We start from the raw sequence: 17331 nt of genomic DNA on the forward strand, positions 1-17331 counted from the left end.
GTGTCACTGTAAACTTATATGTTGAAACTTGTTCAATGGCAAATATGGAATATTAGTCAGAAAGTATTACCACCTTTAAAGGGAGATGGATAAGAAAATATTTAAAGTTTCCAATTCCTGTCACATGATATAATGCAGAAGAACAAAACCCAAGTTTACAGTCACAGATCAAGAACTTTCATTTCAAATCAAACTTGGTATGAAGTGTTAATTGAAACACCTCTTGCTACTATCCAGCCCATTGAAGCAGAATCTTACACATAGCACGTGTATTATTAATCCACCATGCTTTCCAATTCTGATCTCAGATATTAATCAAACAGAAAGATCTAATACTAGGGTGTTACCAGGAGTGAAAATGGTATCCCCTCAAGATATTTTTAAAGCAGCATTACTAAAACACAAGCAACATATAATAAAATACAACTAATCGGCCATAAAACCCTAGGTAGCACAAAGCACTGACCACTGTCTACATATTGTATGAAGCTGCTAGCAGCTGGATTAGGTTCAAGTGCACTTGAAAAAGTGCCAGACGTTTCAAGACTGATCATAAGAAGCAGGAGGAAGTTGAAGAAGTTCAATTACAGCACTTCAAAGAGCCAAGTTCCATCTGGAAACTGGTATTTCAGCAACATGGTGAGTGACCCCATTCAGTTAACCCTTTGAACACTCAATTGATACTGATGACTGCCAGTTTTCAAGAACTCACAAATATTAGAATAAAAACATAGTGCTTCTTACTAAAGGGTAAAGGTTCCAGCTTGGGCCCTTCACTAACTTCCTTTATCATGATTAAAATGATCTACAGTTACGACTAAGGAAACAATACATTTGTCCCAAGTTTTATCTCCTGCAGTAGATCCGTTATTCAATCATTCTGATGGTAAAGTAATCCATGCTCAAATGCACTAGCTAAGGTAAATTTGAAATGTAATTATTTGTATTCTTCTATAAATATACAATTCTATTGATTTATTCCAGCATGTTAACAGTCTCCACCCACGAATGTTCTCCCTAATAATCACAATATAATTTTTCTCCAAGCTAAATATCACATGAAACTTGGACCTCTTCCAAAACTTTTGACACCTGTGCTACTGCATTAATCTCCCAGGAGGCTGTCAGCATCGAATAAGAAAACAGAAGATGATCGCAAGCTACTAAGAGTCTAACTGGGAATAAGAATTTTTTGATACAGGAAAAGCCAGTTAACCCAAAAAAGCTGTCCCTTTTGTCGAGGTTGGCTGTGCCTACCTGCCTGCTCACTACAGGCTGGATTTGCAGTCTCAAGGCAGGTGAGGACTCAGGAAAATTCCGGCTCGGCCCACCTCCTCAGGAGATGGTGCCAGGAAAGACAGGGTTTACATTCAGCAGGGGCAGGTGAAAGCTGCAATCAGGCAAGCCAACCCAGGGGCAATTGAGTGCCAAGATGGGCTGTTTAAAAGACCCGCCTCAGTGCTGTGGGAATTTGTCCCAGTTATGAAAAAAGGCCATCTAGCCCTTACCGCACCACCACCACCACCACCACCACCACCACACGCCGCCACCCCCCCCCCCCCCCACCCCCCCACACCGACCCACATACTTCCCTGCAATATCCACGCCACCTCATGATCCCCATCCTCCCTCTATGGCCCATCATGCTCCCACATACCAATTTTGGTCTCCATATTTAAAGAAGGAAGTGCTTGCATTTCAGGCAGTACCTCAAATGTTCACAAGCGTGAACCAAGCCTCACTATGCATTTTTGGCTGAGAGCTCAGAAATCCGGCACCACTGACCAGGCAAGGTTACACAGAGTGGCATCCCTTTCTCTTTCTCTCTCTATGTAGCATTCTCGTTGTCCGAGGATTGCTAATCATGGCTCTCTGTACATCTCTGTGCCATGATATCACAATGGGGCAAGGAGAAGAGGCAGACCTCAAGAGTTCTCAGCCAGTATGGAGATTGAGCCTACCCTGGCAGCATTATTAAGCACCACACTCTAGCCAACCCAAACTAAGCCTGTCCCCACATGTGGAATGCATCCGGCGTAGGACAGTGTGCAGTTCCTGGACATACTCCAAGTGCTGCTGCCTGCAGGTCTCAATGTGGCTGACCACTCTCTCAATGGAGGAGTACATGCGCTCAAAGCCGAGCCATGGTGGTACACGCAAGCTGAATGGGCTCCTCCATTCTCAGACCATGACAATGCATTCTGACCTGTGGGATCACATCTGTTGCTGCTGGTCTAGGTAGAGCCACCTCTCCTGTTACTCTTGAAGCTCTGCATCTGTGTCCAGCTGAGTCAGGCTGTGTCTGTCCTTCCTCCTCCTGGGAGAATGCCCTGCCTCTGCTTCTCTAACCTCCGCCTGCTCACTTGTGACATGCTCATTTCCCAATACCCGCATGCAAGGACCCACTGAAATGAGTGCCTCTGCACTGGTGCAGAGTGTGCTTGGAAGGTCTGACAGTGCTTGGTCTGAGCTCTCTTCTGCCAGGTGTGGGCACAGGAGCCAGTCCTAGCACCTCAACATCAGCACCCGTGGGAGGCACAGGAAGAGATTATGAAAACTAGCCTGGGTGAGAAGTTTCTGCAGTGCTGACACTTTCCAATGTAGCTGAATCTTCAGCATGCTGTCAGGTGGATAGAAATTTAACACACGTCCTTAATGTATGTATTGCAGTCTTTGTTCACCTTAACCACCAGGGATGCCCATCTCGCCTTCCCCAGCTTGCTCAAGTCAGTGAGCCTGGCAATCTCTGAGGCTCCCTCTTTCATTGTGGTGTGCAAGACTGGAACCCCTTCTCCCTTCTAGCAGGCATTATGTGCTTGTTTCTCCTGTTAGTACGGACAATAAAAACAGATATAAGGCACTGCTGGCTCCTACAACCAATGCGAGTGCCTCACTGACATAAGGAGCTGCATGTCTCAGCATTGGCGGGTTCTCAGCAGCACTATGACTCCAAGCATTCCTGGGTGAAGGGGAGGGAGGGGATTGAAAGAGGGTCAGTAAGTACCCTGGGCATACGTTACTCCCATGTTCAGGAGCAGCATGTGCCCTCAGGCTCCTCAGCTGCTGGATCTGCTGGAGACCGAATACTCAGAGACTTGTCTTAACAGTTTGGTATGGCCCTCACCTTGCTAGAGCGAATAGGGTAATTAAGCGTCTTCCTGAACTGGACCCAGTTTCTGCAGACCACACTCCATCTACTCACTGCCTCAGTGACCTCAATCCAGGCCTGTATGGTCTGGGAGAGTAGCCTCCTCCTGCCACCCTTCAGGAAGAGGATCTTCCTCCTCTCCCACACTGGTTCGAGAAGGACCTCCAGGTCAGCACCTGCAAACCAAGGGTCAACCTTGCCCTGGGTTCTGGGCCCCTGCCTCTCCTACTCCATGTTTAATCCAGCAAGTAAATCTCTGAAATTGCAGCCATAGCAATGGCTGCCATGGTGGGTTAAAAACAGGCCTACTCTCTTCCAATCCTACCTCCATTCCTGCACCTGCAATCACTAATTGGCTGCCCAACTCTCCCTCCAACTAATTAACATTTTGCCCCTGTGAGAATCGCAGGCTATGACTACTTTCCCTTAGAGGTGAAAGTGGGTCCCACAAACAGTCTTGATTGTTTCAGGACCCACGAAGAAAAATCATGACCAAGTTTTTCCCTATTATAAAACTTCATTTAATAAAAAATAAGACTCATAGTTTCACTTGCCTTTTTATGGGCATTTCCAGCTCCAGTCCAAACTTTGTGGATCCTCTGTCATCCAATCAATAATTTTAGCAGTTTTTTATATTTGTTCATGGAATGTGGACGTCATTGGCTAGGCCTGCTTTCACTGCTCATCCCTAATTGCCCATCCCTAACTGCCCTTGTTCATAGGGCACTTAAGAGTGAACCACATTGCTGTGGGTCTGGAGTCACATGTAAGCCAGACCAGGTAAGGAAGGAGGTTGCACATGGGTTTTTATGACAATCAGCAATAGTTTTTTGGTCATCATCAGACTTTTAATTCCAGATATTTATTGAATTCAAATTTCACCATCCGCTGTGGTGGGATTCAAACTCGGGTCCCCAGAGCATTACCTTGGGTCTCTGGAATACTAATTCAGTGACAATAGTACTATGCCACCACCTATTACGATATAACCAGTTTTTCCTAAAATATACTATTCTAACTTGACCTACATTGAATTGCACCTGCCAGCTATCTGCCCACTTCAACTTGGCTATGTCTGGCTGCAATCTCTTCTACTCGTCTGCGATGGAAAATATTGATACAATGCATCTTATACATATGTCCAAATCAGTTATATAAATTTTAAAAAACAGTTAAAAAAAATATCGAGTCCCAAGGTCAACACTGAGCTACCCAGCTCAAAGTCTCTTTCCAGCTTAAAATACTCCCATTTATGATTGCAACTGGCAACAATAAATCCAAAGGGCACAAGGAGTCAACAGCTCTGGTTGGGGTGGTGGTGGGAGGGAATAGGGTAGTGTAGTTGGGGATGGGGGGGGAGAAAGAGAGAAGTAGCAAGATAAATAAAAGAATCTTTGCACGCTGTTAAATATTCAGTGTCCTACAAGAATTTATATTAAAATGGTTTAATAAATGTTAAAAATATGACATATAAAGAATATGAATATGTAATGCCCCTGGAAAAGGTGATATTTTGTTATTTATGATTAAAATATATTAGTTGCAAACAAAGAAAATTCAAATTTACAACATTACATAACTTTCCTACTTCACTCTTCCTATAATCGTTCCAATTTTTCAGGTGATCATCGTAATAGTTTTGTGTTGAATCTCAAAGAAACTGAAGCATTTATCAAAACAAAGCATTTACTGCACTATTGAAAGCAGGGAGAGAGAGATCAGGACAATTTAAATGTATTCTGTTATGCTAAAGTCTAGTAAGTAAGGGGGATATGAGAATGAAAGATAAAGACTGCTATAATACAGGATATTTGGGGTGGAGAATGCTATACAGAGGTTGCAAAATTAAATCTCAAAGCTACATTTTACAAAACAATCAAAATCAAATCCTGCACACTACTGTCAATAAGCAATTCAGCAAATGGTTGCTGAAGAGCCCAGATGCAGATTAGTTTGCAGACAAATTCAACATTGTGTGTCAACTCACCAGTGCAAGCACTAAAACCACAAACTGCCTTGTAGCCATCTGATAGCTATAAATGTAAAATGATCTCAATAGTTCTTAGTTACATTCAGCCAAAGTTTAAAAGAACCAATATCTCAGAATTTAATCTGTAGCTACTGGTGTGTTTAGGTGAGCTGTCCACATGAATAAAACCACATGTATGTGTTTTGTCACCACCATTGCAACCATTCTTAGTACAGGTCAGGTTCAGTTAACAAAGTAAGTTGATTACCATGGTCAGAGCTTTGAAGAGCAAATTTCACCACATCTTCCAGCAGGGATCAGGGTAGCTAAGAAATAAAGCAGCAGGCACATTCAGGGAAAAAACATTGGGAATGAAATTTAAAAAGTTGTATTATGTCATACTTTGTTGTCACCCTTTTTGCAATTTATAGGAAAGGACAAAATAATATTCAATGCCATTTCAGATGAACATAGATTAAAGAAAGAAGGACTTGCATTTATACATCTTCCATGACTGCAGGACATCCCAAAGTGCTTTACAGCCATCTTTAATGCGTCGTCACTGTGATAACATGGGGAAATATGGGAGTTAATTTGCACACAGCAATGGCCCACAAACAGCAATATGATAATAACCAGCTAATCGGTTTTAGTGACATTAAGGGACAGATATCGATCAGAGCACTGGGAGAACTCTCCTGCTCTCGTTCAAATAGTACTTTGGCATTTTGAATATTCACCTGAATTGATCTCAGCTTAATATCTCACCTAAGAGACAGTACCTCAGACAGTGCAAAACTCCCTCAATGCTGCACTGAAGTGCCAACCTGGATTGTGCACTCAAATCTCTGGAGTGGATCTCGGATCCACAACCTTCTGACTCAGAAGACAGTGCTACCACCAGCCAAATCTGGCATTATGATGCACAGAAGTAATTAAATGGATCCAAGTAATAAAAGGAGAACATGCTGAAATAACTTAAAAAGACTATATTTGCTTATTCTGATAGGTCAGATCATTCTACCGTTCTTAGACCACCATTGCGCTGGTGTACGATTTCCTAGAGTTTTCAAAGTTGTCAATACTGGGTCTGCAACCATATTGAAGTCAAGCCCAGCATGTTAGGAGAGAGGGGAGGTTCTTGGCCTTCAGATTCATTTTCAGAGATCAGATCCCAGTTACAAAATGAGGCGTCAAAATGACGCTCTATCTTTCTGCTCAGGTAAATATAAAAGATTCCACAGCATTATCTCAAATAAGGGAGTTTGCCCTGGTACCCTGGCCAATTTTTATCCCCTAAGCAATATTAAAAGACAAATTATCTCATTGTTGTTTGTGGGACCTTACTGTGCGTAAATTGCCCATCAAATTACCTACATTCTAACCACAACCACATTTCAACTGTATTTCACTGGATGCAGGGCACTTTTGGATGTTCTGAAGTCTTGAAAGACACTAAAGAAATGCAAGTTCTTTCTAGAATGCAGCACACGACTGGTATGCTACGCTTGTCATGCACTCATTCGATGTAAAGGTAAACTTACATGCTCCTACATTAGAGAAGAACAGACTTCAGAAAACAATTGAATGCTAACTATAATTTCTTATCTCTAGTAAGCTCATTATTTTAGCTATTGTTCAATAATCCTTCGTTATCAGCAATACCATTGTCAATGAAAATTAGAGATTGTTTAGATTTGTCATAAATTTACACATAACCAAAGTGCTTTATTTAGCATTGATTCTCAACATTTTAAAGTACATAAAGGGCATATTGCAGAAAATTATTTAAAAAAAAATCAAGTCAGAAAAAAAATTAGAAGTTCTTCAAAATAGTTGTGGTGGGCCAACGTTTTACAGCTTCCTCCAAACCTATAATAAAGGCAAAATACTGCGGATGCTGGAAATCTGAAATAAAAGCAGAAAATGCTGGAAAAACTCAGCAGGTCTGGCAACATCTGTGGAGAGAGGAAGATGATAAATGTTTTGAGCTCCATACGACTCTTCTTCGGAATTGAAGGGAGAAAAGTCATATGGGGCTCGAAACATTAATTCGGTTTCTCTCTCCACAGATGCTGTCAGGCCTGCTGAGTTTTTCCAGCATCTTCTGCTTTTGTTCCACCAAAGCTGTAATGGTTGCCATTAATAGAACAATATCTAAAAGATCACAAACTAAAGCTATTGATGTATTTTGGCAGGTTTTCTATGTGGATAAAACCATATGTGTCCATGTTTTATATCAACACCACTGTAACCATTCACTGTTTTACTCAAATAAGTTTTAGTTTCTGTTTCATAAAGTTTTATGGCTTGACTGGACAATGTTTCTCAGTGAGTAACAGACAAGATGATATGCATATGTTCAAAACCATTACCTTTTAAATCCAAGGGAGATAGTGAGAAAAACTGCTCTGGGAATTTTCAAATTGTTCAAATAGAATGAAACTCAAAAGATCCATTATAAAATGGATGTAAAGCAATCCCAAAATATTTTGTTACCTAACCAAAATTTCCGTGGCTCATTCCAATATTTAAACAGCAATAAAAAAAAACTCACCAACCAAAAAGTTGAAAAGTTTGATGTGTTTTAGTTTTTTTTAATCCATTGATTCCACCATACTACCAGGATTCATGGAAATCACACAGACATCCATCCACCTTAGTATCCCAAATCTGCGTGGGAATTTTAATTTTATATTCACTTGGAGCTAATGTTGGTTGCAATGGAAGCAACTTGCCATTGAAGGCCAATGGAACATCTATGTCATTAAAAAATAGTCTAGTAGCAAATTTGAAATCATGCCAAATAAAAAACATTATTTACATTTTCAACATGTTGCACACTAATTAGAATCACTTGCAACAGAAAAGAGTCAATTATTGGACAGAATAGTGATGTTCTATTTCCATTGCTAAGTACCAAAATGTCAATTCCTATGTTGTGCATGGGTTCAAACCCTAGGCCTCAAATATGAAACAAAGTACAGCTATTACGGCATCCAATTCCTTAAGAATTAAATAATGCATAAATAAGAATCCAGTAGACCAACTGAATACTGGCAGTGTGTCAACAACTTGCCCGTTGCCTTTAAGGCCTGGGTTTGTGTCCAACTCTGACTGATGAGATGGAAATGTCCTCAGTTTTGCTGTGGCATTCCACAGGAAATGTGTTTGCACAATCTCAAACTAGCATGTTCTGGGTGTGGGTTCCCAGCACACGACCCACAAATAAATAAGATCACAAGGTGATTTTGATGAGGAAGGCCAGTCAGCTCAATTTAGTTTCAACCAGAAACATCTAGGGCTGGATTTTCATGGAGTGAGGAAAACTCTGTAGACCTTTAAAAATTGTAGGCAGGACCCAGATGAAGAAAGGCCAGCTCCATTTCAAACAGATCCAATTTTTGTCAGTAAGGGAAAGGGAGTGAGGCATGATTCACACAGGAGGGGAATACAAATTCAGTAAGGCCATTTAAACTCAGTGCTGAGCTCAAACAGATCCCGTTTGGGCTGTTGTAAGGGCCTTAAACTGGAGCGAGAGTTACAAATTGATGGAGTAGATATAAATGCACTTGAAGGGGGGATATGGTTGTATAACTACCATGATCTAAAGGTAGTTAAGTGCTTTGCCCTTTAAACATAAACAAAAACAGGCTTAAGCTGTCCCGAGTGTTAAAATGCACTTCTGCTGGACTGCTCTGATTGACAGAATCTGCAGATTAGAAAAAAAAACAACTCCAGGGGCTATTATTATGTCATTATGAATGTGTGGCTGAGTTTAAAAAGCTACAATTATCTCAGCAGGGGTTTCTGAGTTTACTGTTTGATTGACACTTTAAAGAGGCTTTTAAAGGATTAGCTGCTTTAACACAGATCTGGATCTGAATCTGAAAATGTTTTTGTAAGAGATTTGCCAAGTGAAATCTACTATATTAATTTTATTGTGCTGTCTACCTGTTTCTCAGACTTGCTACTATATTGGAACTGAAGTTATGTGCATTTATAAAAGCTTTTAATTCCAATCAGATATTTAAACAGGATTTTATTTTGATTTCTTAGTAGATAGCAGTTCTGATTATTAGTATCCTTTTCGACCAAAAAAACTGAAATGCTAATTCACTGTATAAATTGCACGTCATTTAACTGTATAATATGCACCAAATATGATGCACCAGGAAACTAGCCATCTTCTCCTCTCTTTCTCTCCCAAATATTTCCCACAGAAATGCTTCAAATACTTGTTGGAAGTTTATAGGATAGGCGAGGTTCGCCTGAGCAGTGCTGGACATTTTGGGGAAGAAGCAACAATACACAGCTCTTCAATTGAAGCTCTTTGGAGGGAAGTGGTAGTTATAGATCATCATGGCCATTTACTGATAAGCACTGGCCACATGAGACACAGGTGGACAAATACAGCTAGCAACTCTTCTGTCTGTATCCTAATTCGCACCAAGTCCTGAACACCCATCATCGAGTTTGCTGACATACATTGACTCCCAGTCTCACAATACCTCAATTTTAAAAATTCTCATCCTTGTTTTTAAATCACTATAAGCACCTCCAGCCTACAACCCTCATAAATGTCTATGCTCCTTGAATTCACGCCTCTTGCGCATCCACAATTTTCACGACTCTACTATTGGTGACTGTGCATTCAGCTGCACTATCCTCAACCTCCAAAATTCTCTCCCTAAACCCATCTGCCTCTCTTTTCCTTTAAAACATTCTTTAAAACATACTTTGACCAATCTCTAGGTCACCTGCTCTAATATCTCTGTAGTTTAGCATCAAACTTTGGTTCATGACACTCCTGTGAAATGCCTTGGAAAGTTTTACCACTTTAAGGCATCATATGACAATATAAGATATTGTCCAAGTATGACCTAGCCACAAAGATCAAGACAAATCCAATATGACTAATTACTGCCCCATTTGTCTACTCCCAATCATTGAAGTGATAGGTGTTGTTGAGAGTACTGTCAAATAGCCCTTGCACACAGCTGTTCAGTTTAAGTTTGCTCGGATCACTTGGCTCCAGACCTCACGACAACCTTGGCACAAAAATAGGCAGAAGAGCTAAATCCTAGACACCATTTGACCAAGAGTGATACCAAAAAGGAGACCTGATAAAATTGAAGTCAATGGCTGAAATCATATCCAGGATAAAAGAAAAGAATATTGTTGTGGTTGTTGGAGGTCAATCCCCTCAGCATCAGGGTATCACTGCAGGATTTCTTCAGGGTAGTGTCCTAGGCCCAACCATCTTCAGCTGCTTCATCAATGACCTTCCTTCCATCATAAGGTCAGAAGTGGGGATGCTCACTGATGATTGTGGTTTTCAATTCTATTTGTAACTCCTCAAATAATGCAGTAGAGTATACCCACATGCGCATGATCCAGACAACATCCAGGTCTTTTGGGCTGAAGAATAACAAGTAATATTCGCATCACAATTGTGAGGCAATGACTATCTCCAACAAGAGAGTCTACCTACCTTTCCTTGACAGTTAATGGCATTACTATCCTCAAATCCTCCACCATCAAATGTCCTGGTTCCACCATTGACCAGAAGCTGAACTTGGCAGCCATATAAATACCATAGCTATAAGAATAGATCAGAAGCTGGGAATTCTGTCGCAAGTTACACATCTCCTCACTCCACAAAGCTTGTCCACCAACTGCAAGGCATAGGTCAGGAGTCTGATGGAATACTTCCCAGTTGCCTGAATGAGTGCAGCTCCAACAACACTCAAGAAGCTCGACACCATCCAGGATAAAGCAGCCCACTAATCAGTACCCCATTGACCACCTTAATTATTCACTCCCTCCACCACTAGCACAACATGCTGTGTATGACCTACAAAGCTGCATGACAGCAACTGGCCAAGACTGCTTTGAAAGCACATCCCAAACCCGCAAACCTTTACCACCTAGAAGGTCAAGGGTAGCAGACTCAAGAATGCCACTGCCTCCAAGCAACCTTCCTAAGTCACACACCATCCTGACTTGAAAATATATTGCTGTTCCTTCATCATTGCAGTCTTAAAATCCTGCTTCTTCCCACCTAAAAACACTGTGGGGATACCATCTCCACGCACATTGCAGCAGCTCAAGAAGGTGGCCCATTTAAAAAAATTTATTATGGAATGTTAACAACAATGGCAAGACTGGGTTCATGACCCATCCCTAATTACCCCAGGTGATTGGAGGCCTTCCTCTTGAAACATTTCGGTCCTTGATGAGAATATGACAATGACAGTGTTGGATAGGGACGTTCAACCTTGAACTACTGCCCCATCAGCTCTAGTACAACAGCTGCAGGTGTTGCAGGGAACTCACTGAGCATCGTAGTATCACAATGGACATTAAAAATAACCCTTCTTTGCTCAGAGTATGAACCAACCCTTATATCTGGTAGGTTTGCAGTACCAAGATAACGCCATGTACACTTGACTGGTTAATCTGCCTGCACACACATTAATCCAGCTTGCTCCACATTGTACAGTATTGGAGATGTGCAGGCCTGTACATACGGTGATTGTAATGGATAGAGAAATCTGTCGTATTCCAATGTGAGAAAAGTCTTTGAGGGGATGGTTTTAAGGTCAGATACCCCCGACAGAGGACAGTGCTCATGAAGATGACAGGTCAGGAAATTGAGCCCAATCACGGAATCAGCCTTAAAATAATTTAATATTCGTTTAAGAAATCTGGCTGATCACTTTCTTTTTTATGGCAATGGCTGAAATGTAGGTCTAACTACCAAATGACATTCATAGTTGCTCATGCTTGGAAAACAAGACATTATTCAGGCACAGATATGTTTTGATTGTAAAACAAGCAGAAAATCATTTATCACAGACCGCTTGTGTTGTCCTAAAAGCAGTGAATTTAAGCTAAAAAGCTTGGTGATACACACAAATAGATTAGTATCTAGCATTTAGCTATGCTTTAGAAAACCATCAGCTGAATTTATAAGCTTTGTTCATCTGTGGAAGACATCTTTCAATTTTGTGTATCTTAGGTTGTACTTGAAATGAGTACTGGGTGGTGGTGGTGGTGGGAGTACAGCCCAGGCAGTGCACTCCCAGCTCTTTATTAAGGTAGCAGCTGGAGAGACTCCATGTTGGTAGATGAAATTTCATTTATGTTATGTTTCAATCACAACTTCAAGAGGACTATCAAGAAAGTTAGCAAATATTCATTTGGTAGTACAGAACCTGAGTATTACTGAAAAAAAGAGACAGGCTGTCAAAGCATTTCATTCTGCACTCATCACGGCACTTTGCAAGAATACCAAAAGTAAAAAGGAATACCAATTTATAAGGCATGAGAAGAGAGAGCTGATTGGTTAGCAAGTGGACTCTGATTGGTAGAGGCATTGCCACGTAGAATGCACGAGGGAATAGTTAACTGCCAAGCTTTTGTTCAAATTCAAACCAAGCAGGTCGACTCTGATTGGTCAAGGCACTGCCATGGGGAATGACCAAGGAATGGCTGTCCCCAAGCTTTTGTTTAGTTGAAAAAAAGGCTTGATATGTAATGCAACTTCAATGAAACGACACCTAACTTGCATATTTCTGATATGTAGATGATACATTTTCTATATTTGAATCCACAGCTGCATGTAAGAACATCCTTACACACCTTAATGGGCTCCATCCTGCACTCAAATTCACCTTTGAAATGGAGAAGTCAAATAAGCTCCCTTTCCTCGATATAGTTGAGAAATCTGCCAATGGGTTCTCTACTACCCTCTACAGCAAGCCTATCTTCACTGGTCAACATAAACATTGGGATTCCTACAGCTCTATGTGCTATAAGATAGGCCTTTATTGGCAACCTCAAATATAGGGCCCGAACCATTTGCTCACTGTACAAGCTTAATGCTGAAATTGGGCACATTAAAGCCATCCTGCTAGATAATGGCCATACTGATCAGATCACTGCTTGCTGTGTATCATGCAAACACATGGATGAGCCTAAGGCCATCACTTTCTGTTTTGACAAGTGCCCAGTCTACTTGTAATGGCGAGGTGTCTCAAAAATTTGAGCAACAGGTAAAGCTAGCAGTTTCACACAGTTACTATGTGGCTACACAGTCACAGCAACACGAGTGGTATTCGCCACTAAAAGGATGTTGCCATCAAGCCAAAAAGACATTCTGTCTATCACACAAATAAGTAATATCGTATATGAATTTCAGTACCGGTGTGATGCCAGGTTGTAAGCTGCACGTCCCAATGACTTTGGAACATATCATACAGCGCATCCCTTTAGCTGTTCACAACAGGCAGGGTACAGACTCTACCCAATCAGGCCATGCTTGCGAAATTCAAAACAGTGTCCAATGTTAGATGTGATTCTGCAATTGGACAGCACTTGCTAAACAATCCTGATTGTGCTAAGAATTACACTGATAACCAATTTAAGATTGTCAGGCTAGCAGTGTGGCTCACTTACACGTGCTAGGAGCTACAGATATTCACACACAAGGCCCTGTCCTTTGCAGAGAGAAGGAGCACATTCACACATTGCACCTTTTTCAATAAACAAAATCTTGGGGGACAGCCATTCTTTGGTTCATTCCCCATGGCAATGCCTTGACCAGAGTCGACCTGCCTGGTTTGAATTTGAACAGAAGTTTGGCAGTTAACTGTTGCCTCATGCATTCTCCATGGAGTGCAATGAGCACTATCTTCTCATGCAGTATAAGCTGTTGTTCCCTTTACTATTGGTATTCTTGTGAACTGTCCTGATGAGTGCAAGCTAAAAAGCTTTGACAGCATGTCTCTTTTTTCAGCAATACTAGAGTTAGCAAAGTGCTGTGTCTTTTACTTTGTTGAACAAGTCAAAATTTCTGTAATCAAGTGAAATCTACTGTATTACTTTTTCATTACTGTCTCCCTGTTACTCTTACTTAAACTATAACCATAAATCAGTTTCATGTAACAGTTTACTCTAATGCTATCTAAAGACAAGTGTCAAGCTTTGTGCCAATTCATAATGAATTAATTACCGTGACAACATTTTTAGTTATAATTCCTGAGCAATACTACATTATCTGACTTTAAAATAGGTTTTCCAAGTTTCTGCAAGTGAAAGGTTCCCCAGATGCTGCAAAGCCCCATAGTAAAGCCACAGGTCTACTGGGCAAGGACTAAGAAAACCTACACTATTACAGATAAAAAAACATATTTGCTTACTTAACTGATCTTTGGGAAAGAGCACACCTGAACTCTGGTAAAGCCTGAAAAATGTAATGGGGTATCATATATTTACCTTCATATGAGCAATGGTGCTCCACTGCAATTGGCCATTCATTAATAAAATGCAAACTTCTTGTAAATGTTCGAAGTAAAACAGGCACAAATACCTGCTACTTGGCAGTTTCTTTAAAATTTTGTTACAATGAAAAGGTTAAAAGCATCCAATTCTTTTAGGAAATGAGAATCAGATGCTTGATATACATTTGCCTATAGCTTTCCCTCAAGATAAACGTGTTATATTATACACTCATCATGTCACCTCACATCTTCCCATATATATACGACTACCAAAACTCACAAATAAGGTCTGGGTTTCAGCTGCCTATAGGTTCCACCACTACCCAGTTCAAAAGCTTCTTAGAACACTCTTCTCCTGTGACTTACCTTACAGCCGTCAGCTCTTAACCACCCAAAACGGCTGGGCAGCTGACTGGTGCCTTCCAAATAAAATCTGTCAGGCATCCAACTCTAACTCCCAAGTAGGAATGCTGTCTGTTCTAGTTGGCATCCCACTGGGAGTTATAATTGACCCTTTAGTTGTCCAAAGTTAACATAATAAGATGATAGATGATTTCAACTCATTTTGAGTAAAGCATTAAATCTGCTTGTGTAATCGTCATGATCGTTGTTTGTCCTTCGCCATCAGAGGCAACAGCCAGAATATCATCTCATTTTTGTAGCAAGTTCTTTGATGACTGCTCAGAATGAACGCATGCAAAAAAAACCAGTAAATCCCAGATGTGCCAGGTTAAGGACCTTGATTTTTCAGGCAAGACTTGTGTAAATGTTATTAACCAAAACCAGTTCTTTTTAGCATCTATTGTTTAAAAGCTTAACATAAAACTGACACTATTTGTACTAGCCATTTGGGGGAAGGAGTAACAGTAAAATATCAAGGGGCCTATGTCATCATCATGCAATAATTAGCTACATGACAATGCACTTACTTTGTCAATAAAATTCAATCACAGATTTGCATCGACATCAGCAATTCAATACATTAGAATTATTGCGTACATTTTGGAAGTGCACATTTTCTATTAGAAAGTTATTTTTGTTAAATACTGTACAGTAACAAAGAATGTGCCTGCTGTCAGACAATTTGTCTCATAAATTGAAAACTGGTAATTTTGCAAAGCAGTTCTCTTTTAGAAGTCATCTTAACCTGCTGCCCCTCTAAAATCCCTCCCTACATTGATTACTCAGTAAATAAAAAATAACTTGTTTGACTCACCAAGCCTTTGCATGTGGAAAGTGCCACTGAAGAGTTGTTGTGTGATATTAACGCACCTTGATAGAAGCACAGCTCCTCTGGGTGATAATGCTCTACAGATTTTAAGCCTTGTTTTCCTAATGTCTGAACTGTAAATCCAGGAGGCATTAAGCCTTCAGAAGTTCTTAGCTCCAAATGAAAGTCCTGGCCAAGCCCACTGAGTTTGAAGTATAGAGATTCATCACCAATGCTATGAACTGATCGCTTCTTTCTCTGCGGATGAATTACTGAGAGAGAGATATAATCACCACTGCTGTCAGCTTCATATGGAGTCACAATTTCGTATTCTGCAAAAATATAAAAATATCTGTTACTGTTTGGTCTTAAAGGTGTATATTGTCTCATAAAACATATGGTCAACACCTAATTAAACAAAAACATATTTGCAATGATTCCAATCTTAAAACAATTTTAACTTTATTCAGCTAAAAATTGATTTTTTTGTATGCTTCTTATAAGTTTTAGGGTGCTAAGTCTTAATGTTCCTTAAAATCACTTCAAGTTTTAGGTTAATGAAATGTAGTAAGAAATAATTGTGCGCTTTGAGTTTTTCCAGAGTGAAATACATTTAGAAATTCATTTCAATTTTAAAAAACTATGGAAAGCAGATCACATTTACAATAAGGCCATTAAAAGCTTTGAAAATATTAGAATCAAAACTTTAAACACAACAAATATGTGCAGCACAAGAATACGCCTCTAGACATATAAGAAGAATTGGCAGATCAGGAAACTGTAACGTTGAAATGGCAGCATGGACTGAAAGAAATTACATAATAAAATTAACTATACAGCCCTACACTTATTGGGCAGGTATCCATGGAAAATTGATAGTAAATTATTTAAATCCATAGCTACTGGTACCTGGTGCAGATAGGATCAAGTACTTATTGAAACATGCAAGTGAAATTGAAAATTGAAGGAACACTGAAGACCTTTACAGGAGCATGAATCTAGGACTCAAATACATTGGTATTTAAGAAAACCAAGAAGCAAATGAAAGATTAATGACATAACTTCCCTCTATGACCTGACCCACTGCACTTTCTCATCCTGTTCACAAAATATTTTGAAATTACGACTGCTGATAACCTGTCCTAGGCCTTTGCCAAATCTAAGAGCTTGGGGGAGTTGTGGGGAGGGGGGGGGGGGTGGTGGAGTGGTGACAAATGGTGAGGGGACCTTGGATTCTGCCTTTCTTTCCTGAGGAGTTGCATCTGTCAATCCTTCTTAGCAAGTCCCTCTGGGCTCAACTGAAATACAAACTTTCCATGTAAGAAAATCAGAACCATGAAGCTGCATCCTGCCTCTCCATGGCTCAGTTCTTTAAAACAAGTTGAAGCAGAATCTGACAATGCTTTTTGTCTAGAATGAACAATAAAAGGTCATTGGCTTTCCTTTAATGCAACTCTTTAGTTTAAGTCATTCATGGAAAAATAAATCACATAACAAAAGCGAGGCATCAAGAAACACAAAAATCATTCATGTAAGCTTTGCATCACAAATCTTTAAAAATATGAAACTGAGATACTATTGATAAGGTGCATGAGTTTCACTTTTGTGGTTTATATTGTGATGGATCACTCCTTCATAATTGATTTCAGTTTGTGCTTTATCTTATGTGGAAGAAACATAACTGTACAACTGCTACTTTGGTTAAAGAATAACATTT

The 17331-nt window shown here is 40.1% G+C and overlaps 1 protein-coding gene across 1 annotated transcript in view; it reads right to left on the reverse strand.

Moving 5' to 3' along the window:
* LOC121276052 (A disintegrin and metalloproteinase with thrombospondin motifs 16) overlaps nt 1-16932 on the reverse strand; it is a 332665-nt gene extending 315733 nt beyond the window's left edge. Inside the window, exons 1-2 of the mRNA XM_041183997.1 lie at nt 16926-16932; nt 15621-15946 (exon numbers count right to left, since the gene is read on the reverse strand). Coding sequence (XP_041039931.1) covers nt 15621-15946; nt 16926-16932 — 333 coding nt within the window. The remainder of the gene's footprint in view (nt 1-15620; nt 15947-16925) is intronic.
* Nucleotides 16933-17331: the final 399 nt, after the last annotated feature.

This window comes from Carcharodon carcharias, chromosome 3 (assembly GCF_017639515.1).
Source record: "Carcharodon carcharias isolate sCarCar2 chromosome 3, sCarCar2.pri, whole genome shotgun sequence".
Taxonomy (NCBI): Eukaryota; Metazoa; Chordata; class Chondrichthyes; order Lamniformes; family Lamnidae; genus Carcharodon; species Carcharodon carcharias.